The sequence below is a fragment of the Biomphalaria glabrata genome, chromosome 18 (genome assembly GCF_947242115.1).
Source record: "Biomphalaria glabrata chromosome 18, xgBioGlab47.1, whole genome shotgun sequence".
NCBI lineage: Eukaryota > Metazoa > Mollusca > Gastropoda > Planorbidae > Biomphalaria > Biomphalaria glabrata.
Genome location: NC_074728.1, coordinates 23432405 through 23459041, shown reverse-complemented (window position 1 = coordinate 23459041; position 26637 = coordinate 23432405). Strand labels below are relative to the sequence as shown.

The 26637-nt window shown below is 38.7% G+C and overlaps 1 protein-coding gene across 1 annotated transcript in view; it reads right to left on the bottom strand.

Moving 5' to 3' along the window:
• LOC106080226 (uncharacterized) overlaps window positions 1-26637 on the bottom strand; it is a 40071-nt gene that overhangs the window by 5284 nt on the left and 8150 nt on the right. Inside the window, exons 7-22 of the mRNA XM_056017675.1 lie at window positions 26168-26278; window positions 24018-24184; window positions 21956-22113; window positions 19321-19416; window positions 18089-18299; window positions 17276-17369; window positions 15104-15154; window positions 14549-14621; window positions 13958-14058; window positions 12160-12235; window positions 10943-11046; window positions 8848-8868; window positions 8633-8659; window positions 7681-7756; window positions 6406-6506; window positions 3837-3971 (exon numbers count right to left, since the gene is read on the bottom strand). Coding sequence (XP_055873650.1) covers window positions 3837-3971; window positions 6406-6506; window positions 7681-7756; window positions 8633-8659; window positions 8848-8868; window positions 10943-11046; window positions 12160-12235; window positions 13958-14058; window positions 14549-14621; window positions 15104-15154; window positions 17276-17369; window positions 18089-18299; window positions 19321-19416; window positions 21956-22113; window positions 24018-24184; window positions 26168-26278 — 1602 coding nt within the window. The remainder of the gene's footprint in view (window positions 1-3836; window positions 3972-6405; window positions 6507-7680; window positions 7757-8632; window positions 8660-8847; window positions 8869-10942; window positions 11047-12159; window positions 12236-13957; window positions 14059-14548; window positions 14622-15103; window positions 15155-17275; window positions 17370-18088; window positions 18300-19320; window positions 19417-21955; window positions 22114-24017; window positions 24185-26167; window positions 26279-26637) is intronic.

Genomic DNA, 26637 nt, shown 5'->3' with positions numbered 1-26637 from the left:
CCTAGGTAATACAACAGAATCTGTGGCATTGTACGTCTCGAGAGACGATCCCTTCCCCTTTCAAAACTAACAACCACAAAATACAGGGCGCCAAACTAGGCATTTACTTAATAGCAGGAAATTGAGTATCCAGGGGACGCGGTGGCTGAGTTGCTACCTTCCGAACATGGGGTTAGTGCTTATGTCCCTTTTTCTACATAAAACAAAATTAATTAATAACTAATAATTAATTAACTATTTGGCAAATATTTTTTTTAATTAGTTTATTGTTTTCGACCATGAATAAATGTTTTAACAATATTGTTGCATTTGACGCAAAAGAAAAAAAAAGAGTGTAAAAGAATATTTCCAGACAGACAGTAAGACAGACAGACGGTGCGAGTTCATATTATATATATACACGACTATGGATAATCTCATGTAAATAAGATAAATGCCTGGGCATTAGTTATGGTTGGGACAATTTTTACCACACGTAAGTTCCCCCCCCCCCACCTCTCCACGCAGCTGATGTATCAGAAGGAGCGGCAAGTGCCAATTCAGTTTAGCGTCAGCAGCGTCACAGGCGGTACCAGGGTGTAGCACTGAGTGCTGTAGAATGTCTAAGGATGCCAGTAAACTTTGTAAAAACAAATACCAGTCCTTAAGTTAACAGTGCAGGTGTGACAAGGGATAATAAAGGTGGTTACTTTTTTTTTTCATCAAGAATTAGTCCCCTTTAATACACTACCTCAGGCTCATTTGACTGTATTCAACTGCCACCTTCTCTTGAGCCCTTGAGCTGACCGGTGTACATTCTTTTGAACTGAATCTGTGCAATGTTTATATAATTCTTATGTTGCGCTCTGACTCTGTTACTCAAGAGGAGTGTGACACTGTTATGAAATGTTTTGTTTTGGGATAACGAGCTAAGTAGACTTTATTTATTTTTTAGTAATTAGTTTATTTTTGTAAATATTCTATGTCTACTTAGTCTCTTATCCTCTCCTGTATGTGACTTTTTGTTTTGTTACTTGTAAAGACCACGTTAAAGTCGTATAGTATTTAACGCTTTCTCTCCGTAATTATTTACCCCATTCTGGTGGAATCAACGCTGGTATCGTCGGTTAGGAGAGAAAGAGTTAACAGACAAACTTTTGTTTTGAGACCGAGACATTAGAATGTCTTAGGAATGACAGTTATTTTATTGTTATAACCTGTATCTTTCATTTTTTTTAGCCATCGTTTTGTTATTAAGATGAGACAGTAGCGTGCATCAGTGATGGCTGTTCTTTGGTTGTTTTGGCTGTTCTTTTGGTTGTTTTTGGCTGTTCTTTTGGTTGTTTTGGCTGTTCTTTTGGTTGTTTTTGGCTGTTCTTTTGGTTGTTTTTGGCTGTTCTTTTGGTTGTTTTGGCTGTTCTTTTGGTTGTTTTGGCTGTTCTTTTGGTTGTTTTGGCTGTTCTTTTGGTTGTTTTTGGCTGTTCTTTTGGTTGTTTTGGCTGTTCTTTTGGTTGTTTTGGCTGTTCTTTTGGTTGTTTTGGCCTGAACCTGCACTACTATTTTTATTTTGTTTCATTATTTAATTGTCTTTTGTTGGCCTTTATTTCTGTATAGATGTATGATCTTCTTTTGTTTATTTCTAAAACAAACTCGTTATTAGCTGTAACTGAAAGTTGATTATATTACGTGTAAGTCTCAGTAAGTTGTATATCCAGAGGCCCATAATTAATAGCCCAGGTAGGTGTCACATCATTGTTTGTGACATGACTTAGTGTGACACACGAAGTGTTGCGTTTTTGTTGTGTTTCACGTGAAAGTGGAACCTGATCGAGAATTATGGGCAGGAAAATCTCGTTCTTAAATTTTAACCACATGGGTAGAGGTAGTAGTCGCCATGTTCTTAAACAGGATGGATGTCTTATGTAGTTGATTCAATAATTTAGTATAAGTTGTGCACTTAGGGAAGCGTGGTCGAGAGGCTAAGTGCGCTTGAACTTGGCTTGTCTTGGCTACCTGACTCGGGCTGAGTTGCGTTAACTGAGCGCCTAAAGGCAGCACGGAAAACCAACTCCTAGATACCCCCTCCCCCCCACTGGTCCACAAATGAGATTGGACCAAAGCGCTCTGAGCAAGCTATAAGCATGAAAGTAGCGCTATATAAAAGCTATAATAATAATAATTTCATTGGAATTGTGAAGCATCGTATGTAATTCTTTACCGCTGGAATTATCAGTGAACTGTTATTTTATGTTATTGTAAATAAATATGTCTGCAAAGCAACACTTTAGTTGATGAGTTTTAATTTCTGTTGGAATGAACATACGCGACATCAAATAGTGCCAAAAGTCAAAGTGTGACAGGTCATCTTTAATTACATTGACATGCGCAAGCAAATGTCACCTAATAAGACTAAGAATAAGGCTGCTTTATTGATCCTTACGGAAATTTGTTGTGATTACAAGGACTCTTTTCTCATTTAAGATAACACAACAGAAAAATACACATAAATACAACAGACAACATAAAGAGTTCATTCAGCGACTACACACAGGTATCTTGGTGCCTTTCATGTTCCCTGATCAATGAGTGGCGGTGATAGAGTCTGACCGAGTGAGGTACGAACGAGTCTTTGTACTGCTCCGTTCTTGTTTTGATTGACAGCAGTCTGATGGAGCGGATGGCCGTTGTCTTCCAAGATTTTTCGATTTTTCTTAGGCACGTTTGTTCAAAAAGTTCCTTTAAATGTGGTAATGTTGTGAGTGTAATTGTTGATGCTTTTTTAATGATGTTTTCTAGACGTCGCAACAGTTTAGATGAGGCGTTGCCTTGCCAACAAGTTATTCCGTATGTTAGCAGATTTTTTATAGTCGCGCAGTAAAAAGTCTCAAGGATCTTCTTGTTTAGTTTAAAGCTATTGAGTTTGTATAGAAAAAAGAGTCACTGGGCTGTTTTCTTTGTCAAGAGTTCCAAGGTGGTCTTCTCATGAAAGCTTGTTGTTGATGATAACGCCTAGATATTTATATGCCTTTACTTGTTCTATAGATGCAGTGTTTATTTGCTGTTCACGTATAGTTTGTTTTTTCTTTCTAAAATCTATTATAAGTTCTTTAGTTTTTGTGACATTCAGTTCTACAAAGTTGTAATAGCAGTGACAGTAGGCTAATATAAATTTGGGACCACGAGGTAGCACTGGACTAACTTGCCAGTACCGCAGAACTCACTGGTTTTATGACCTGATCAAAGTACTAGGTCACAGCAGGCATGAACATTCCGTAAGTATACTTATATATATATATATATATATATATATATATATATATATATATATATAAGGAAAAAATACAAACAAACAGCAAGGCACATTGTCATCACATAGTACGCTATTAGTTTTTACAAAGCTTTTATCCACTCACTCTGTCTGTCGGTCTGTCTGTTAAAATGTTTGTACACTTTATTTCTCCCACATTAATTCTCGGATCAAGTTGAAACTTTGCACATAGAATAGACATAGCTCAATAAAAAAAAAAAAAAAAACAGTTAGTCACTAAACTACTGTTTGTTAATTATTTTGTTTCATACCAACAAGGGAAATTAATCCTCTAGGATTCACTGACACAGCTAAATATGTAGGGTTTGATCCCGTTAGATAAATGAACACGTTATTTCACCGTCCCCATATATCGCAGGTTAAGGTGGACGGGTGTGTCTCCAAAATAGGACTCCACAGTCACATTAAAAGGAGTCTGGTGTTTACCATAGAAATATAGTTGTTTTCCCTTTGATAAGCTTTTTTTTATTTAACAAAAAAAAACTTTTTTATTTTTGCATATTAATTTTTATATTTTTCTTATTAGTACCTTCAAAGCATGACGTCTCTGGGTCACGATAACCGGGTCTGCAGTCAGTGCACCTCCCAGTGCGTCTGTCACAATTGGATTGACAATGACCGCAGGGCTTGTCGCAGTTAGGTCCCCATTTCTGTTCAGAACAATCTGAAAGAGACAGATAGTTCATTTCAATTATTGAGTGAAGCACGAAGGGTCTTAAATTAATTTAATATTCCTACCAAACGAAAAATATTCAGTAATTTTACGACCAAAAAAAGATCAGCGAAGTAACAAATGTAATTGGCGATCAAGCTGCTACACCGTGGCCTATATGTGGAGCAGTATCGCACTCTCCCATCCTTAATAGACAACAGAAGAATATGAACCCTGTCTTCGGCAATATAACCGCTAACGTAATGGGACTCTACAGACCAGATTTCTTAGCAAAGAAATATAAACCAGGCATCATAATAGAGAAAGACAATCAAGCATCACTACAAAGAAATACAAACCAGGCTTCTTAGTAATGCAAAAAGTAAATAATCCCTTTCAGACCTTGCGACGCAATGGGCAGATGATGTGAATGTCATCTGTTACTGTGGTCCACAGTTAACGAGGCGCCATATGGCCAGCACAACGCCCAACTGCAGTTACTCTTCCCCAAGTAATGTCAGGCTGTGTGGACCCAGAGGTGCCATACAGATCCCGAAAGTTACAAAATCCCAGTCTTCACCAGGAGTCAAACTCGGGACTCTCGATTTCAAAGCCAAGCCCCATACCACTCAGCCACCGCGATTCGTAGGCATCGTATTAAAAAAAAAAACCAAGGATCTTAGGAAAGAAACACAAACCAGATATCGTAGACGAAGATACACTTTCAATGTAGCTTGAAGTTAAACAAGAAAATACGATAGTGCATTTACTGAACATTAACATGTCTAAGATCACAAAATTAACCAATGTTGAATGGTGCAAGTCACTTCTTTAACTCTTTATCGCCCAGGGGCGGACTGGCTATATGGGCAAACGGGCAAATGCCCGGTGGGCCGGTACCAAATGGGCCGGTCTTGTCTTGTTTTTTTTTTCAGTGCAGACAACTTTTTTTTAAAAAAGTGACATCAGCAAGACACAGATGTCCGAACACGTTTTCTTTTTTTTTTAAATGTATTTATTACACCTCATTTTGCTTGAAATTCAACAAGTCACCGAATTTCCTAAGCGTAGCCTAATGGGGTTTTGTGGTTATCCCCCCCCCCCCTCCAAAACAAAAACTAAAGCAAAACTATTTTTTACCAGTCGCTGGACTCCAATAATTAAGTGCATTTTTTTTAAAATTTTTTAGCGGAAGAGTAGCAAGCTACTTGTACTGTAGAGACCTCAGAATATTCATTTTTTAAAGCTTAAAATAACGGAAATAATGCTTGGATCCGGGGCTCACAGCGCTCCCCCAGACTCCCTAACTGTCCTTGGTGGTGTGCACTTTCTACTAATTAAAAGAATAACATATTTTAGGCTAAAAAAACGCCAGAAAGAATGAAAGGTCAGAATGTAAACAAGATTAATTACATCATATATATATATTGCAGAGGGGGGTAGAAAAAAATCCACTCCACCGAAAAATATTCCTGGCTACGCCCATGATATGACATGCCATTCATTTGTGGGCCGGTTTATAGGGTAATGCCCGGGCCGATTTTGATACCCAGTCCGACCTTGAATATCGCCGTAACTATTTTTCCACGTTCGGACAAAACTCTTTATGTTTCACATTTGTTCATTCTACCCAGTTATGACTGAAATCCAATAACATTTTAGTTTGTAATCAGAAAACTTTACATTTGGAATAGAATTATAAAATCATATATGTTCTTTTTACATTAAAAAAAATAAAGTTTATAAAACCAGAAATATCTTTTAGTGAGGCTAAACCAACGATCTTAGCGTTATTTAGGAGAGAAAGAGTTAATTATAACATAGAATACAACTAAAGAGAAAAAAAAAAGCAATCAGGATGTGTCACAAACACACACACACACACAAGCACGCCATGACAAATTGAGCAAAACATAAATTAGCTGAGAATATAAATGTTCTATTGTCTCCCCTCTTTCAGTCAGAGTGTTTTGCAGGTATAAAAATATTCATAAAGATGGTCACTACATTAGTACACGAAAATCAACATTATAATAATCGAAATACATAATTCTGCAAATACCACATCATACCGGGACGAACTAAAGTTCCCCTTTCGCGGAACCTGAGATCTATATGGCAGATGATGTTTCTGTGGCCCAAGGTAGTACGAGGATGTCATGTGGCCAGCACGACTACCAACCGCAATTACTTTCCCCAACTAATGTGAGGCATCCATTAGAGCTGGATGGACCCCGATGCGCCCTAGAGATCCCGAGTTTAAAAAAAAAAACAGTCTTCACTAGGATTCGAACCCGGGAATCCAAGCGTTTTACCGCGTAGGCATCGCGCCTCCCCATTGCGCATATGGGGAGTAAACAATTTAGACCCCCCAAAAAAAGGGGGAAAACAAAAGGTTGGTGGTGGTAGAGGTCTCACAATAGTCACAAGATTGATAAGTACTTACTCATGAAACAGAAATACTTGCATTCAATATGCGAACCAAAGTCATAGGCGTAACCTATACACCGGAAGTACTTTCGCCCTTCAGGTGGGTCCAAACAGGGCCTTAAATATAAAAGCAGAGTTTTACACACACACACACACATTCACACACACACACACACACATATATATATATATTTACACTAGCCGGATATTACCCGCGGCCTGGGGCCTTAGTTAGGCTATTACTAGTCTAGTGGATTGGATTTAGATCCATGTCAAGCTTCTTAGCCAATGTTTCATTCACTACGAAAGATAGTAGATAGCAGGTTTACCCGATTTGTTAAAAAGTTCATTTCTTCAAAGAGATAAATTTAGCTTCCTTTTTTTTTTGGGGGGGGGGGGGAGTTGAGTGAGGGGCATTAAACGTATACTTCGGTCTACGCCATGATCCAACGAACACTTATGCCAAGTTTTATCAAGATTGGTCAAACTGTTTTGATTTCTACATACATACATACATACATACATACTTCTTACTTTCTGCTTCATATAGCCTATATCCTAGTCCACCGGCAGCGTAGCATACACCGTAATTTTGCAGGGCCGGCCTTAGGCCACTGCAACCTATGCGACCACAGTGGATCCTTTCACTCTCATAGGACCCGCACTAATTCTAGGTGTATAGATTATTAAATTAAACCATTTTATAATTTATAACAGATTTCCCGCGGTCTCCTGGACATCACCTGAAACTGCAAAATATACGAAAAAGTCCTGGAAATGTTCTGAAATTATTAAAATCTTTTGAAAACTCATAATAGACCATCATCCTTTTACTATAAAGTAATCAGAACATTTATATGAAAATGTAGGAGGTAGCGTGGCGGGGCACAGAGTGTTAGACACCTTATTTATTTCAGTTATTTAGCGACGCACCATAGAGGACGCATATTGAACCGGACTAGTGACGTTTGGGATATGTTAGGTCAGAGACCGGAAAATCAGTTAGCGATAGAATTCTCTAGGGTAAAGACGTGTTTAGTTGACAGAGACTTTTACTGTGGCCTTTTCTTAGAATAAAGACATATTAAATTGTTCATCAGTGTTGACCACATCTCTTTACTCGTTAAATCGATCGTCTTGTTTATTCTGTACTGTTGATCAACTACATTGAATACACCCGAACAATAAACCCAAACGCTTGCAGAGTAATAGAGTCACAGGCAGGATATGGCCCACGGGCTGTAGTTTATGCATCTATGTTATAACTGCTATCACTAACATACACCTTTACCTTGTTCTATAGGAACTGGAAATAGTGCAGTTCTCCATGCAGGTCCAGATGGTCCACTCTCCCCAGACACCGTGCACTACAAGAAATCAAATACAAATGAAAAGAACTTATATATATATATATATATATATATATATATATATATATATATATATAATATATATATATATCGCGATCAAACCAGCATTTAAATTGGTGGCAGAGGTAGGTCTGGATTTAAATGAGTGCAAAGTGTGTTGAAGGGGCCTCCAGTCAAATGCAACGTAATACTCACAGTCACGTTAATATAGCATTCACAGCCACTTATACGTAACAATGTCAGTGTTGATACGGTCACGTTTGCTGTCACGTGACATCCGTATTCCCTGTCTCGATACATCTTCTTTTATTCTTATGCAACATCCACATTCAATGCCACTTTACATTACCATTCACAGTTACGATGCATCCAGACTAACTGTCACGGTGCATTCACATTCACAGTTACGTTACATCCAGACTAACTGTCACGGTGCATTCACATTCACAGTTACGTTACATCCAGACTAACTGTCACGCTGCATTCACATTCATAGTTACGTTACATCTAGACTAACTGTCACGCTCCATTCACAATTACAGTGACGTTACATCCAGACTAACTGTCACGCTGCATTTTTATTCACTGTCACGTTACATAAACCGTCGCTGAGTATGAACATAAACGTTTGTAATGTGTTTCATCGAGTTCAAGACTTTTTTTTTCTTTTACAGCAGGACCTCTCTTGTAAAGGAAGGTCAACAAAATAATTTATATTGCTAATGCTGAGGTAAGAAACATGGGTAAAACCAATAGCAACGGCAACAAATGAACTCATTTTAACATTCATACCAATGCAGGCAAGTGACATTTTGAATATAAAATGAATGTGTGTAAATAGAAGACAATATTAACAGTATTTTATATGCTCACATAATTTATCCTCTTCGACAGGTACAACTGGTGAAAAAATATGCAAATTAGATAAACTAGAATTCAACATTCGCAAACGAAAATAGAATTTCATAATTGAGCTTAAATATAGGATAGCAACCTACATGTAGATGTAAATTTAAAGTAAATGTATTAAGGTGTTCTAAATCTAGACTATGCTTACAATACATTTCAGACAAATAAAGATTACTTACATAAAGTAGTGTTACTACGGTCTGTAAATAATAAAAAAAAATGAATTTCAGTCTGTCATGAACCAGTATAACATTACTAAGATATACAGTCAATATCTACACTTGAGTTGCCAGTGCATACTTGTGCCAGTAAATCTCAATACTATAAAAACAAATGAAGGTACTTTATCTTAAACTGTGATTGGAAAATAGATCATGGCTGTATCATCAGTGTGGACCTTTGTATTCAAAGCCTTACTGGCAGTTCTCTCCCTTTGTCCTTCACTCGTCTGTCTCAATCCAAAAGCAAAATTTCACCACATCCCCAGCTTGTAAACATACATACACACAGGGCCGGATTTAAAAGGGGGAGGGGGGCAGGCGGGGGTTACAGCCCCGGGAACGCCACGAGAAAGGGGCCTTCGCAAAAGAGATTTTAAAATAAATATATATTCGACTTTCGATTGGTCAAAAACTTTTTGGTTTTTTTCCTAACATTTTTCGTTCTCATTTTTTACGGGTAGCAAACTGTCGAGATGAAGAAGTTGTACGCTTGTAGCATGCTGGGAATAAGTAACTAAAGCTTCGTAGTTACGTCAGTGCGTCTACCAAGGGCCTTAACCTCCACAACCTAAAAAAATATACACTATTTAAACTGGATTATACATATTAAATATTTTTTTGTAAAAGGAAAGTGAGATTAAATTTACAATTACTCTAGTTTCTTTCTTCTAAAATATAGCCTGCTTTTGGATATAAGTATTTTCATTCATAAGTTTATCTTTATTAAAGTTTTCGAAAAATTGTAGGAGACTCCATAAAAATAACGCCCCCCCCCCGGGCCTCCACATAGGTGAAAGTGGGATAATATTCATTTGTACCAACTGCTAATATAATATGGATTCAGTATAAAAGTAATAAACTTTCTACTAAAGATAAGATAAGATAACTTTATTAAGTTTATTGATCCAAATAAATGGAAATTCAGTTTGACTACAATTGTAACTACTGTAAAATAACAATATAGATGCACGATATGCATGCACATATGAACAACATTTACACACAATAAAAACAACACATAGACACCCATAACCAGCGCTTTATAAATGGACATAAATGCACTACTTGATGACGACAGAATGTTTATTATTAATGTTAGTCCTCCAGGGTCTATTATTACTGAATGTTTTTAATTTTCTTCTTTGATATAATGGACCTCATTCACCAATCGTAAACAAACAATATTTAGTCACGTGATCTTATTGATAAAACAACGGAAAAAAAACTGTCACGTGACAACCATCATAAATTAAACATAAGATCGTAAATTATATAGAAGAGATAGAGCACCACGTGGCTAAATGTTGTTTGTTTACGATTGGTGAATGAGGTCCATTATGTTTTCACAGAACTGGATGTACGAATTAACAGTTGTGGTAAGTTCATTTGTCTGGGCAGTTGTTTACAAACATGTCCCAATCTGTTCCGGACAACAGCGTCATCAGACCGTGGCTGGATGGACTGTACTTCGAGTTTTGTTGTTTTTAAAACCGGTTTGTACGTGGGTGTAAGATGGATCATTGTGTGGTCCGACTCTCCGATGGGGGAAATGAAGATCGAGATGTGTAGGCCATTTTTATGTTGCTATAACACATGTCCAAGGTTTCATCGTGCCTTTTATCAGATGGATTGAAGCATAACTTTTTTAAGGCGTAGAAATAGAATAAATTTTTTTATCGCCTATTACCCTCATTGAATCAATGTCACAATACTATTTAAATACAAACAAAATATAATTATGCATATCAAAGAGACAATATAACTATTCTAACATATCACAAAATATATGCCCTTCATACACGAACTCCATTACAAAGTTATACTAGTTTGACCTGCAGTGGCGTAGCTAGGGTGAGGGGAGGGGAGGAGAGGGAGAGTTTGAAAATCCCCCAGGACCCCCAATTGAGCGGAGCCTTCAAATGAAGAGTTTTTTTTACATTAAAATTAAATATTACGCAAAATGCAGGGGCCCCCAAAGAGGACAAGCCCCCCCCCGGGCCCCCAAACGATGGAAAGTTCCTAGCTACGCCCCTGTTTGACCTGCAACTCATACCTTCGATGTGAAGACAACTTTCACACAATGGGTGTCTCATAATCACAGAGCTTCTGCCTGTGCAGTTTTTTCCTCCGTTGCGAGGTGCTGGGTTGTTACAGAGTCTACAAAATAATAATAATCATAATAATTATAGTAATAATAATAATACTAATGGCAATGTCTGCAGTTCTGAAGTTGCTGCTTGCACTTTTTGTTTTCCACATCTGTTGCAGACAGAGCAATAGACCTCATTCACCAATTGTAAACAATTAACATTTAGTCACGTGATATTATTAATAATCTTCTTCTTCTTGAAACTGTCAGGTAGAGTTGAGCCTTCGGCTCTTGGAACTCTAGGCCAGCAAAAATGAAAAAGAGCTCCCTCTCACCGGCCTGAATAAGAACAGTGTGCACTGTTCTGTCTGACGGGTGGGTCAGACTCGCGGCAAGAGGCCGCGTACACTAAGACCCCCACCATTTTCCTTTTCTATCCAGGCTAACCGTGCGAGACACGCCATTTATGTAACGGCCCCTTGAGGAACAGCGCCTGGATTGTGTCAAGGTTGTGGGAGCTTTTTTACAACTCCGCACAGTGCAATGAGGATGCTCTCGCACCCCCTTAGGCACCACCACGGGAGTCTAGTTTTGCTACCCTTTAGCCTAATCGTTTCCTCCTACGATCGTTTCCACCCGGGCGCCCCTATGAGGCAAGGTAGCATGCCTGGGATGATATTGATAAATCAACGAAAAAAAAGTATCACGTGACAGCCTGTGTGTATTACGTAATTTGTATAGAAGCTATAGAGAATCACGTGGCTAAATGTTGTATGTTTACGATTGGTGAATGAGATCAACTGTTCGCAGGGAGTCTAGTTAACTTTTCAATGCGCCTTCTGCGGCATATCTTTTACAAGGGCGCTTCTTTGTTCACACAATGCAACAAAATATTTGTCTTATAAAATCAAGGAAGCTGAATAGTTGTTCATTTCAATATCTACTATACAGCACACCAGAAGCGTAGCTAGGGAGGGGAAGTGAGCCCCCCCCCCCCACCCCAAATGAGTGTCCGAAATTTGTTTTTACATTAAACATTAAGTTGTTATGTCATGATGTCGAAAAGGCCAAAATACAAGGGCCCATAAAGGAGTCTAGCGTCCCCCCCCCCGGGCCCCACAAATCTCTACTCACGCCACTGAAACAGACCCGGTCTTATGTACATATCTACGTGTTCCTACCTCGTAACGTTAGCGAGGTCAGAACCATTTTTGCAGTCAATACACTCAGCCTTGATGATAGACCAGCCTCCGTCCACTGTGAAGTAATCAGAACTTTTAGATGAAAAAAAAAAAAAAGACATGTCATGGTCTCTAGTTACATAACCACAGTCAGAAATGTTTTCCATGACACACAGAAAGCGTTCAGAAGAACTAAAAATAGCTCACAAAAAACCTAAGAAACGATAATCCTGATTTTTTTTTCTAGAAGTATCAACGTATATAAAAAAATGGAGTATAACACACTTAACACTCTTAATATAGAGAGAAATCTTTATAAACAGTATAAAACATGTAAGTGTATCCATTTGTTTGGATCGGACTTTCGGAGAATGTGCGTTACGCATTGAGCTTACTATAATAAATCTGTTTGATTAATTTTTTTTTTATCAATTGATTTTGGTTTCGCGAATTTGCATGCTATTTAGCTTTCACAATACGCAATGATCACTTACTTAGAAACGGGTGGGGGAGAAAGAATGGTGTATCTGGGTGATCGCTTTTTAAATGTATTTATAAAAAAAAATTGAACAACCAGAATTTGAATTCGTTGGCTAAAGCCCTCTCGGGATTCTCAAGCCAACAATCTGTCTGTTTTTTTTGTCTGTCTGTCTATCAGTCTGTCTGGCAAAATTGTGTACATGTGTTTTTTCTCCCACTTCCCATTATCGGATCGATTTGAAACTTTTCTTAATTATTCATAGTCGATGACCATACACGAATTAATAAAAAAAAATAAAATTAGTCAATTAGTACTAGTTTATTAAATTTGGTATTATATAGCGAAAGGGGCATAATCCCTGCGAGATTGAGAGAAATGGTAGTAGTTAGCGGTTCTTTTCCTTAGATAAGCTTTGTTTTTTGAAAAGATATTCTTTTTTTCTTTTGCTTGTTTTTTCGATTCAAGTTTGTGACATGAAAATATTCATTCTACCCCATACCAATTTAAGTTTAATGAACACTACTCTATGAATCCTCTGCTAAACATGTAGAACGGCATGCACTATACACCACACAACGAGCAAGCAAATTAAAATAGCAATCCTTTTCTTATAGAATATAAATAAATTAATATCTTAAGGGAGAAGATCCCCGTCATTCCAACTATCTCTAACATTGTAAAAGTAATTTCCCTTATTAGATATTAAACAAAATAATTAAGTAGTATATTTCTCTCTCAGACATAGTGGTCTATAGGGCGAATGATGTATAGGTCATCCATTTCTGTGGCCAAACGATTAACGAGGGTGTCATGTGGCCAGCACAGCTACAAACCGCCTTTACTTTCCCCAACTCGTGTCAGGTACCCATTAGAGTTGTGTGTACTCAGAGGCCCCAAAGATACCGAAATTAAAAATCCCAGTCTTCACCAGGATTCGAACCCAAGACCCTGCTTAGCCAAATCTCTCAATAGTTAACTAGCAGTTTCCCTTGTTGCTATCAACCAGAATAATGAAATAGTTAATTGTCTAATTAGTTACTTTTTTTTTTATTGATTCAAATCTTGTCTATGTCAATGAAGTGCTAAGCTTCAGCTTGATCCGAGAATGGGTGTGGGACAAATAGCTTGTACCCACTTTTACCAGACATACAGACAGAGTGAGTTGATATAAGCCTTGTCAAAATTTAAATGAACAATATCAACGTTAGAATTCAAATTAGGCTTACCACATTATTATCCAGCCGTCATTTTTTTAGGTCCGTGTAACAGTCTATCGTAACTTTCGATACTCTAGCAATTGCCAGATTATAAACTTACCAGCGGCTCTGCGTACATCATAGCAGTTGGCGAGTTCCGAGTCCACACTATCTCCAAAGCATTTGAACCCACCATTAAAAGGAGGGGGGTTGTCGCACGTTCTTTTAGATATAGAGAAATTGAAATATTTAAATTTATTGTAAAGCTACTAAAAATCTGCCAAATCTTAATAGTACATTTACACATTTATAGCGTTCCTCCGCTATGAAAGAATCTCTGTTTATTTTGAAGTCTAGTAGGACTAGCTGTAGAGTAAAAGTCCAAGTTCCCCTTTCAGACCTTGCGATCTATAGGGCAGATGATGCAAAGGTCATATGTTTCTGTGGCCCACGGTTAACGAGGGTGTCATGTGGCCAGCACAACGACCAACCGCCTTTACTTTTCCCCAACTAATGTCGGGTACCCATTAGAGCTTGATGGACTCAGAGACCCCAAGGATCCCGAAATAAAAAAAAAAAATTCCAGTCTTTACCAGGATTCAAGCCGGGACAACCCGGTTTGGAAGCTTTACCGCCACCGCCCCTCCTAGGGCAAGCTATGATATGTTGTTTTTTTTAATGGATGTAGTAAGAATGTAATTTTAAAATGTACCTAAAACGTTCCTTGTAACTGGCAAAGTCACTATCACAAAACCACTCGCTCCATGGGGACCATGCGCCATTGGCTGAAACGAAAAAAAAACAACATAGAGCAGAATTCAATGACAATAATATCTGGGTCAGATTGAGTCAGAGGAACACTAGTTTTTCACTGCCTCAATTTATTTCCCTCGCTTTAAACAGGACAAACCGATGTATGAACTAATTGTATGTACCATCATATTTGAAAACACCAAAGTCCATTACATCGCATCTGTTTTCTTTATTATTTTGCATCAGTGAAAACAAAAATATATCGGTACTTGCTATTGAACGATTTTTTTCAAAAAATTTAGTTGATACATTAAAATATTGGTTTGATCTAAAATTAGCTCAGATAATAGCCAGCAAACTAATTTATAAAAGCTATTTGTATAAAAATAAATGAAACATTCAAAAAATAAGCTAATGACATATTTTGCCACATACATGGCAAGCATAAAACTGTCCAGGGGCGATGATACAATAATAAAATAACAGTTGTAGAGAACAAAGTTATAGTACTTACTTAATCGAGATGCGCCTATATCCTCATCAATCCTATCATCACCATCATTATCTAGTAGAGATACAAAAAACAAAAAAGGAAGAAGTATTCATATCCGCACGACCGACCCTGAGGACACTGGGTATTACGAGCCGCGAGGACCCCGGACCTAAGAGGACTTGCTTAATATTCATCATAAAACTTTACGAGGACGAGTATTTTAGTCTAGTTTTCACCCCCACGCTGTATCCGTGAACTAGTGTTGAAATAATCTGTCGGCTAATTATATTAATTAGGTAAATGATAGGAAGGCTGCCTGGTCAAGCGATATGGGCGCAGCACTGTCGTTCAGTCGTATCGATGCTTCAGGGTTTATATCAATATCTCAACTCTGCCTGTGGTCCTTTCTGGGGCGTAGGCCAATTACTAGCTTCCTCCAGGGGTCTCGGTTCAGGGCGAGTCTCTCCAACTGTCCCCACGTCATGCCCATCTGCTTGGCATCTGCTTCTAAATCGCGGCGCCATGTCATGGGTTTACGCCCTGCCCGCTGCCATTCCCCGTCGACCTGCGGGAGTTTTGGACTAAGACGTAGATTATCATCAATTTTGAAGTGACATCGGAAACATGTCAAACATTGAACACGACTACTTTGAGAGACTTATTTATTCCTGATCCTCAGAGTTATGTTTGAGTTTGAGTTTTGAGTTTTCTTGACACATCGGCACACTTCTCAGTCCAATGTGTCTCTCATCACACACAAGAGGTAAATTTAGCACCAACGCTGTCGCTAGGGACAGTTGCGGAAAAAGAATGCTAGCCATCAGCCTCTTTGCCGGGTAGCTTGTCCATGTCTAGATGGTACATTATGCATTCGCGAACAGAAACATGCAGTGCGTCTCTATGAACTACAGGAACTAAACCGTAGCAGTCGAATACAATCGCAATCAACAATTGAACGCTCCAAAACATTTACTCAGTGCCAGAGATATCTGCAGTTTCATCATTAAAATACCCAGCTAATGCAGTTAAATGCTGCTCGTATTTTATATTTGTTTTGTTTCTTGCTGCTGCCAAGTACTCCGTTGATCCAAATCAACGTTTTGACTCGGACGATGGCGTGTGAAGAATGTTCTTGTATCTCTTCTATCGTAAACTTGGGGACGTGTTTAACCTGCTATTTTATCGAGCTCTGACACTGACCGCAACACCGCTTTTGGTCCACGAAACGTTCACAGTAATCATACCGAAAGGTAACTGGCAAGGATTTCTTCTCAAAGGCAACAAAAAAAAAATAATTATTATATTCTAGGTCATATATATATATATAAGGCTTGTCTTCGAGTCCGATGATTAGTGAGGAATACTGTATTTCCCGTGTCTGGGCAGCCCCCAGCTGTGACCTACATATTTTACCACAACCAGGGCAGGCATAACCATTGTCTACAGGGCAGGCATAACCGTTGTCCGCAGGTGGTCGATTTAGATTTTCTTTTTGTCGTCTGCGTTTGTCCTCGACAGCGGATTTTCTTTTGGTCTCAAATGTGTATCCCGCGGCCTTCGTGAGTGACCTCCAGCTGTCTCGTTCCGACGCCGCATGCAGCCAGGTGCTCTCTTCTATGTCAGCCAAGGAAAGTTGACGCCTGAGCTGGTCTTTGAAGCGTAACTATAATTATGTGCAAATGAAAATAAATCGTTACGACTTACGTGCAATAGAATATTTGACAACCTTTATAGTGCAAATAAGAGTAATAATAAATAAATAAATAATAAATCGTACATGGTGGGACATAGACTACAAATTTGCCCATTCTAGTTTCTTACAAAATAGCATATCTTTACAACTGCATTTCAGTGGAAGTACTAAATGTTTTACATGTTTCGGATGTTCCTTCAGAGTTGAAGATAGTTTACTTCCTAGTCCAAAACCTCCCGCAGGACGACGGGGGATGGGAGCGGGCAGGGTTTGAACCCGGGACCATCGATAAATCCAAACGACAGTCCAGCGCGCAAACCGCACGACCAGTCAGCCATACTACCTGTTAACTGCTACTCAGGAAGTAAATTGATTTGAAGGTGTAAAGAAATTAGCTACAATTTGGCTACTCAGATTTCAGCGGCGTGCACGTACATGGTCGGGCCACCAATTTCTGATACGCCTAGGCTAGGCTACTACTACATTAACAGGGAACTGACCTTGACCGTCTCGCTTCTCTTCATCGACGTAGCCGTCACAGTCATTGTCAATGAGATCTCCTTTTGTTTGATTGGTTGTCGGAGAGCACGTGGCCTGTGACGTCACGTACAGACACAATTAGAAAATAAAAAAGCAAAAAAAAACATACAAAGAGAACCAAGCGGTTCAAATGTAATTTACCATTTTCGACGGAGTCTAGTTATCATTAATTGGTTGCTAAGAATACAAAGTAATCGCTCCTGCACTAACTTAAAAACTTTCAAATGGAGGGTTTATCTTAAAAAAAACGTTTTTAAAAATTTTGTTGATGAGATCTAATCCTGACAAACAGATATCTTCCTGGTCGTGAGGTACGCTGGACTGTCCTTTGGATTTCATGATGGTACCAGGTTCACACCCTGCCCACTGCTATCGCTCATCGTGGCGCTGGAGATTCGGACTAGGAAGCTAATTATCTTCAACCCTGAAGAAACATCTTCTCATCTCTGCCTGTGGTCCCTTCTGGGGCATAGGCCAATAACCAGCTTCCTCCAGGCATCTCGGTGCTGGGGGAGCCTTTCCAACTGTCCCCACGTCTTGCCCATCTGCTTGGCATCTGCTTCCAAATCGCGGCGCAATGTATTCCTGGGCCGCCCCCTCTTCATCCTTCCTTGAGGGTTCTAGGTTAGGGCTTGCCTTATATAACAATGCAAGCCCTGAAGAAACATGCGAAACATATAAAGCATTTTACACGCAGACAAACGGACACACAGACTTCACAAAACTAATAGCTGCTCTTTCCCTTTACAGGGGACGCTAAAATGTGTTCCTACCGGTCCTCCTGGTTTTGACACAAAGCCAGCTGGCATCATGTAGAAATTTACAAGAGTGGAGTGCGTCTCGTCTAGGCCAAAGAGATAGGCAGCAAATCGGAAGACGTTGACACCGTACAGCTGATGTGGACCTGGTTTCACGTGTACGCTGTTAGACATGTACTCATCAACAGGTGGTGGCGAAGGTGGAGAGAGAGATATGTTTCTAGGTCTATCTCAAAAGAAATAAAATGAACTCTGCAGGTTTCTTAATAAGTGAAAATAGGTCTTTAGAGAAATAGACATTAGAGAAATAGACATTAGAGAAATAGACATAAGAATAGACATTAGAGAAATAGACATTAGAGAAATAGACATTAGAGAAATAGACATTAGAGAAATAGACATAATAATAGACATTAGAAAAATAACCATTAGAGAAATAGACAATAGAGAAATAGACAATAGAGAAATAGATATTAGAGAAATAGACAATAGAGAAATAGACATTAGAGAAATAGACATTAGAGAAATAGACATTAGAAAAATAACCATTAGAGAAATAGACATTAGAGAAATAGACATTAGAGAAATAGACAATAGAGAAATAGACATTAGAGAAATAGATATTAGAGAAATAGACATTAGAGAAATAGACATTAGAGAAATAGACATTAGAGAAATAACCATTAGAGAAATAGACATTAGAGAAATAGACATTAGAGAAATAGACATTAGAGAAATAGACATTAGAGAAATAGACATTAGAGAAATAGACATTAGAGAAATAGACATTAGAATAAAAAAAAAAGCTACGGATATGAAAAGTGATTTACTATTTAGTCGGTCAGCATATCAAAAAAAAATATATATTGTAATTTTGTCGCAAGTCTATGTGTCTGATTGTATAGATATATATATACACCAATAATGATTTTAATAAACCTCCGAAGTCATTCAACTCCTCGCCCGCTTCGTCCTCTAAATAGTGTGACGTCAAGGGTTATTCTACTGAATACGTTTTACTTCATTGGTTTAAATGTTCGTTACATATTAATCGGAATGACAGACCATACAAAACTAATTGCGTTTATTCCCTTTTCGGGGGGCCGCTAAAAAATGAAAAAAAAATCTTCAAATTTGATGGAACATCCAAAGCTTATAAACAAACATTTTGACATGAACACTATTAAACATAAGACCCCTATGAACAAAATCAATTTTAAAATATCCTGGATATACGTGACTCTTACCTACGCAACGGGATGCCGTCCAATTTTATATCCTCAAGTTGAAGAGTTGTACAAATCACAAAGACATAGTGTTGAAATGTTGACTCGGCCTCAGTTCTATAGGAAATAGAAAATTTTTTCTTTTATAATACCGCTATTCAAAACCAGTGACTCATTTGGGCGCATCCATTGCCTTTCGAGACAAAAGGAGCCATATATTCAACTCGTACCTTCGTGGAGACTAGAACCGTCTGGGTGTGCTCAAAAACCTTGTTGGTTACGAATCTTGGAAACGATTTTTCTGGATATTCGACAGCATTGTTGGAAAAAGAATTGCTAGCTCGTTGGACAGATGGGGAACACTCTAATGCTCTCTCACATTCTCTCTTTTTTTTTGGCCTCTCTCTCACTCCAGCTCGTAATTATGTTATCTTTTGTTTTAACGTCTATCTATAACATAACATTTGCCCTCCTTCATGCTTTCTCTCTCTCTGTGTCTCTCTCTCTATCTCTCTCTCTGTCTCTCTCTCTTCTCTCTCTCTCTCTCTCTAATCTCTCTCAGTGTCTCTATCTCTCTCATCTCTCTCTCTCTCTCTGTCTGTCTCTTTCTCTCTCTCTACCTCTCTCTCTGTCTGTCTCTTCTCTGTCTCTCTATCTCCCCGGGCATGCTACCCTGCCTCATAGTGGCGCCCGGGTGGAAACGATTGTAGGAGGAAACGATTAGGCCAAAGGTTAGCAAAACAAGACTCCCGTGGGGGTGCCTAAGGGGGTGCGAGAGCATTCTCATTGCACTGTGCGGAGTTGTAAAAAAGCTCCCACAACCTTGTCACAATCCAGGCGGTGTTCCTCAAGGGGCCGTTACATAAATGACGTGTCCCTCACAGTTAGCCTGGTCTAGAAAAGGAATATGGCGGGGGTCTTAGTGTACGCGGTCTCTTGCCGCGAGTCTGACCCACCCGTCAGACAGAACACTGTTCTCATTCAGGCCGGTGAGAGAGCTTTTGTTTACTTTTGCTGGCTTAGAGTTCTAAGAGTCGAAGGCTCAACTCTACCTGACATTTTCAAGAAGAAGAAGTCTCTCTATCTCTCTGTCTCTCTCTGTGTCTCTCTCTCTATTCTATCTCTATCTCTTTCTCTCTCTATCTTCTCTCTATCTCTCTCATATCTCTTTATCTCTCAGTCTCTCTGTCTGTCTCTTCTCTATCTCTCTATCTCTCTTCTCTGTCTCCCTGTCGCTCTCTGTCTCTCTCTTTATTCTCTCTCTATCTCTCTCTATCTTCTCTCTATCTCTCTCATATCTCTTTCTCTCTCTGTCTCTCTCTGTCTGTCTATATCCTTCTGTCTGTCTCTGTCCTCTCTCTCTTCTCTCTCTGTCTCTCTCTCTGTCTGTCTTTATTCTCTTTCTATCTCTTTCTCTTTGTCTCTCTCTCTGTCTGTCTCTCTCTGTCTGTCTGTCTCTTCTCTGTCTCTCTATCTCTCTCTGTCTCTCTCTTTATTCCCTCTATCTCTCTCATATCTCTTTCTCTCTCTCTCTCTCTGTTTCTCTCTCTCTGCCTGTCTCTTATCTGTCTCTCTGTCTCTGTCTTCTCTCTATCTTCTCTCTCTCTCTTTCTCTTTCTCTGCCTGTCTCTTCTATGTCTCTCTCTCTCTCCATCTCTCTCCATCTATTTGTCCTTACTTTTTATTTAATTGTTTATACAAACCTTGATTAAAAACAAAGATAAAATATTTCAAAAAAAAAAATAAATAAACGATTTCAGTGACTACGTTAGTACAACATACATCTAATGAAATAAAAACATTAACACCAAAGCAGCTATCATTACAATTCAGAAAGAGATATTTTCTATTATGACGGTAATTAAAACAAGTCGTCTTACATCTGGAAGTATCTTACACCCAGAGGTATGTATCTTACACCAAGAGGTTAGTATCTTACACCAAGAGGTTAGTATCTTACACCAAGAGGTTAGTATCTTACACCAAGAGGTTAGTATCTTACACCAAGAGGTTAGTATCTTACACCAAGAGGTTAGTATCTTACACCAAGAGGTTAGTATCTTACACCCAGAAGTAAGTATCCAAAAAGAAATAAGTATCTTACACCAAGAAGTATGTATCCAAAAATGGAATAAGTATCTTACACCAAGAAGTATGTATCCAAAAAGAAATAAGTATCTTACACCCAGAAGTAAGTATCCATAAAGAAATAAGTATCTTACACCAAGAAGTATGTATCCAAAAAAGAAATAAGTATCTTACACCCAGAAGTAAGTATCCAAAAAGAAATAAGTATCTTACACCCAGAAGTAAGTATCCAAAAAGAAATAAGTATCTTACACCAAGAAGTATGTATCCAAAAATGGAATACGTATCTTACACCCAGAAGTAAGTATCCAAAAAGAAATAAGTATCTTACACCAAGAAGTATGTATCCAAAAAAGAAATAAGTATCTTACACCCAGAAGTAAGTATACAAAAATGGAATACGTATCTTACACCCAGAAGTAAGTATCCAAAAAGAAATAAGTATCTTACACCCAGAAGTAAGTATCCAAAAAGAAATAAGTATCTTACACCCAGAAGTATGTATCCAAAAAGAAATAAGTATCTTACACCCAGTAGTATGTATCCAAAAAAGAAATAAGTATCTTACACCCAGAAGTAGGTATCCAAAAATAATCCTGTAGGTACAAACAGGCTGACAGACATTTCTCCCACTGCCTTGCTGGTGCACTCGCCACTGGCCAACAGAGCCACCAGAATGGGCATGTCCGCCTTAACACTGTGAAGGCCAACTATATTGTGTGTGAACTGTGGATGGACACGGAACATATAAATTATTGGCTTCTTTGGGAACTACGGATGGACAAGGAACATATAAATTATTGGCTTCTTTGGGAACTACGGATGGACAAGGAACATTTAAATTATTGGCTTCTTTGGGAACTACGGATGGACAAGGAACATATAAATTATGAACTTCTTTGGGAACTAAGAATGGACAAGGAACATATAAATTATTGGCTTATTCGGGAACTGCGGGTGAGCAAGGAACATTTAAATTATTGGCTTTTTTGGGAACTACGGATGGGCTAGGAACTTATAAATTATTGGCTTTTTTGGGAACTACGGATGGACAAGGAACATATAAATTATTGTCTTCTTTTAGAGCTGCGCCTATTTATGTCATACATATAACTAGATAAATGATTCAAACTAATTGATACAACTAAAGTCAATATAAGCTTACTTTTTTTTTTCAATCTCAATTTAATAACTTCAATTTCTTTAAGGGGAAGATAAAAATATGGCAATTAACCAATAACCAGTAAACCAGGTACACACTAGACAACATTTCTTTCAAAAATAAATTGAACAATTCTCCACTCTCCCCAAGCCAATGTCAGTAGTTCGGACCTCCCCCACAGTTTGAGACACACTTCTCTAGCCCTTGAGATAGAAAGAGCGCTATACACAGCTCCTACTATCAACTTACTCTGTCTGTCTGTCTGTCTGTCTGGCACAATTTTTGTACACGTTATTTCTCCCACATCCAATCTCAGGTCAAGTGGAAACTTCGCACAATTATTTCTTTTACTTGACAAAGCAAGAATCAATATCAATAATAATAATAATAATAATAAACAATTAGGAAATTAACTATTTTGTTTGGTATCGAGCATGGGGAAAAAGATTGTACCTGATAGTTGTGGCGGTTTAGACGATTTAGTCCCCTTAAATTTTGTGTAGAGAAAAACGTCGTCGCTTATAAGTTCTTAACTAACAATAGGTAGCTTTGTGCGAAATTTCCATTTTCATAAGCACTTTGATGGCAAAGTGGTTAGTATATTTATAATAGACTAAAACAACATGAGCGTCAATAAACACAATGATTTTATTAGTCTCTATTTATGTTCTTTACTTCAGCCACTTGTTCTCTAGACTGGCCTCCTTTTTCACACAGTCCTGACACACTGCTGTTCACTTGTTTGTTTGTTTTACGTGTTTCGGATGTTCCTTCAGAGTTGAAGATAATTACTTCCTAGTCCAAACCTCCCGCAGGACGACGGGGGATGGGAGCTGGCAGGGTTTGAACCCTGGACCCTCGATAAATCTGAACGACAGTCCAGCACGCAAACCGCACGACCAGGCAGCCATCCTTAACCATGTACACTCAAGGTCCACTGGTCATTTCATACACAGGCACACACACACTGCACTACCAGCCACTGAAAACACATACACTTACTATCACACTATTGTCTTGATGAGGTTTGAGCTCTCGAGCTAGAATTTCATGGTAACATTCAGCATGATACCCTCTTCCTACTCTCACCCATGCCCCCTTTTCCCAACTGGTCCAGTCAAATGATAGCATCATAGGCATTGAAAAAAAAGTGAACACATGAAATTTCCATTTTCATAAGCACTTCGCTGGCAAAGTGGTTAGTATATTGTCTTGATTAGGTTTGAACTCTCGAGCTAGAATTCATGGTAAAATTGCTCATTACGAAATCAAATTAGTAAAAATATTTTTAATTCCATAGATTTAGTATTGTTAATCTACACATTTGATTTTGATCCAAAACTAATTGGTAAAATTACATTTAATATAAGCTATATTTTATAAAAAGTATTTTGAACATTTTTTTTTAAATCTATTCTTTAAAAAATAAGTCTTGCATTCCTGTGCGTTTAGTAAAGGGTCTACTCACACGCTTGGAATAGTGAAACCTATTGCTGACAAATGTTGTGTTTAAAGACGGACCAAGGATGGTCACCTGGGTGGGAGTACTAAATACAATTTCTAGAGTTCCCGCCCATTTGAATGGCTGGTCCACGATGAAGCTGGTAGCAAAGGCTGACTCTGGCAACTGCATTTCTGTGTTAAGATAAGATGATAAGATAAACTAATCGTAACTATATGGCCTTATTCAGTCGCGAAGCGAATATGGATCATCGCAAGGAAATGGGATGAATGCCTGCGAATTTGCTTGGTCGGAACGATGTCATCCACAGATCAGTTCCCCCCTCTCCACGCAGCTGATGTATCCAAAGGAACGGCAGTGCCGATACAGTTTCGGATCAGCGGCGCAGAAGGTTCTGCCAGGGTGTAGCACTGGGTGCTGCAAACTGCCTTGGGGTCGCCAGCTCCTGATTTTTCCTCAGGGTTGACTCCCGAAGCCTTTCCCATGATTGGGTATAGCTGCAAGGCAGTAGAGGTTTGAATTCAGAGTTTTCTATTTACTAGGTGGGTAGCCAGACATAGCTAACGAGCTCCTCCTGCATCTACTAGACTTAAAAAATTTCCCAATGATCTAGATTTAGAAGACGATGCGTAAATTGTTCCTGAACATTCATTAATTAAACTCTTGAACGAATACCCAAAGACCTGTAGTCCGTTCAAAATATATATTTTCTAGTATTCAAGCCAAATTAAAATTTATTTCTTTTTATAGCAGGGGTTCTCAACCTGTGACTCGCGACCCCTTGAGGGGCCGACTGACGATTTTTCAGGGGTCGCCTAAGACCATCGAAAATATGGATTGTATTTAGTGTATTCTTCTATTGCTGTGTATGTTATGTGGGAAGAGGGAAAGGGGGTCGCGGCAGAGTGGCGGATAGTTAAAAGGGGTCGCCTAGCTTAAAAGGTTGAGAGCCGCTGTTTTATAGTTTAAGCAAATTACAAAATACATCCTTTCTCAGCAGTTGGCTTGGAAAGAGTATTTATTGTTATTCAACTACCTGTAGAAAGTACATTTTCTACGCTTCTTTGGACCGCCCGAAAAAAGAAAAAAAAAAACGGCTGAAATGAGCATTCATTGCATAAATGTAGAGTATGCATATTTACAGGCGCGGGGGCTGAGCGGTAAAGCGGGAGTCCCGGGTTCGAATCCTTGTGAAGACTGGGATTTTTAATTTCAGGATGTTTAGGGGCACCCCTGACTCCACCTAGCTTTAATGTGTACCTGACATTAATTTTAGAAAATACAGGCGGTTTATCATTGTGCTGGCCACACTCTCTTTAGATATAGGCCGCAGAAACAGATGACATCATCTTCCCTATAGATCTCAATGTCTGAAAGAGGGGCTTTACTTTTGCTGTAATAAATACATATACATATATATAAAATCCTGGCTACGCCCATTATGGTAATACGTCATTCATGACTGAGTCTATGTGCTTTAACCAGCTATATGACCAACACATTGCGATGACTGGTTACTATCATAGTCCAGGAAACAACAGTAAAAGACAGGACATGTCAAGACTTCGGTCAGTGCCTGCAAGCTGGACGAATCGAAATGGCATGTTCTATGATTACCTTCTGGTTAACAAATCTGCGTTAATAGCCTCGCACTAATAGTAATAGTACTAATACGCACTTTTAGCTGAACATACCAAGAACTAATGTGCACTTTTAGCTGAACATACCAAGAACTAATCTGCACTTTTAGCTGAACATACCAAGAACTAATGTGCGCTTTTAGCTGAACATACCAAGAACTAATGTGCACTTTTAGCTGAACATGCCAAGAACTAATGTGCACTTTTAGCTGAACATACCAAGAACTAATGTGTATTTTTATCTGAACATACCAAGAACTAATATGATTTTTTATCTGAACATACCAAGAACTAATATGCACTTTTATCTGAACATACCAAGAACTAATATGCACTTTTATCTGAACATACCAAGAACTAATGTGCACTTTTATCTGAACATACCAAGAACTAATGTGCACTTTGTGCTGAACTTACCAAGAACTAATGTGCACTTTGAGCTGAACTTACCAAGAACTAATGTGCACTTTTATCTGAACATGCCAAGAACTAATATGCACTTTGAGCTGAACTTACCAAGAGCTATGTCAGGAACACATTCAGGTTTGGATGCTCTTGTATCAGAGGCGTAGTCGAAACAGTTCCCTGAGATCACCCCAAATACATCATTCGCCTGAAGGTGAGTCCCTAAAAGCGTACACAATAAACGTGGAAATTTATTTTTAACTTAAGTAAGTGTAGAGGGCGCGGTGGCAGAATGGTTAAGCGCTTGGCTTCAGAACCTGGGGTCGTGGGTTCGAATCTCGGTGAAAGCTGGGATTTTGAATGATGGATTTTTAGGGCGCCCCTGAGTCCACCCAACTCTAATGGGTACCTGACTTTAGTTGGGGAAAGTTGTGCTGGCCACAAGACACACCGCTCGTTAACCGTTGGCCATAGAAACAGATGACCTTAACATCATCTGCCCCTAATTCGCAAGGTCTGAAGGGTAAACTTTAATTATTTTTTTTTAAGTAAGTATACGGTATTTAGCAAACCTAACTGAC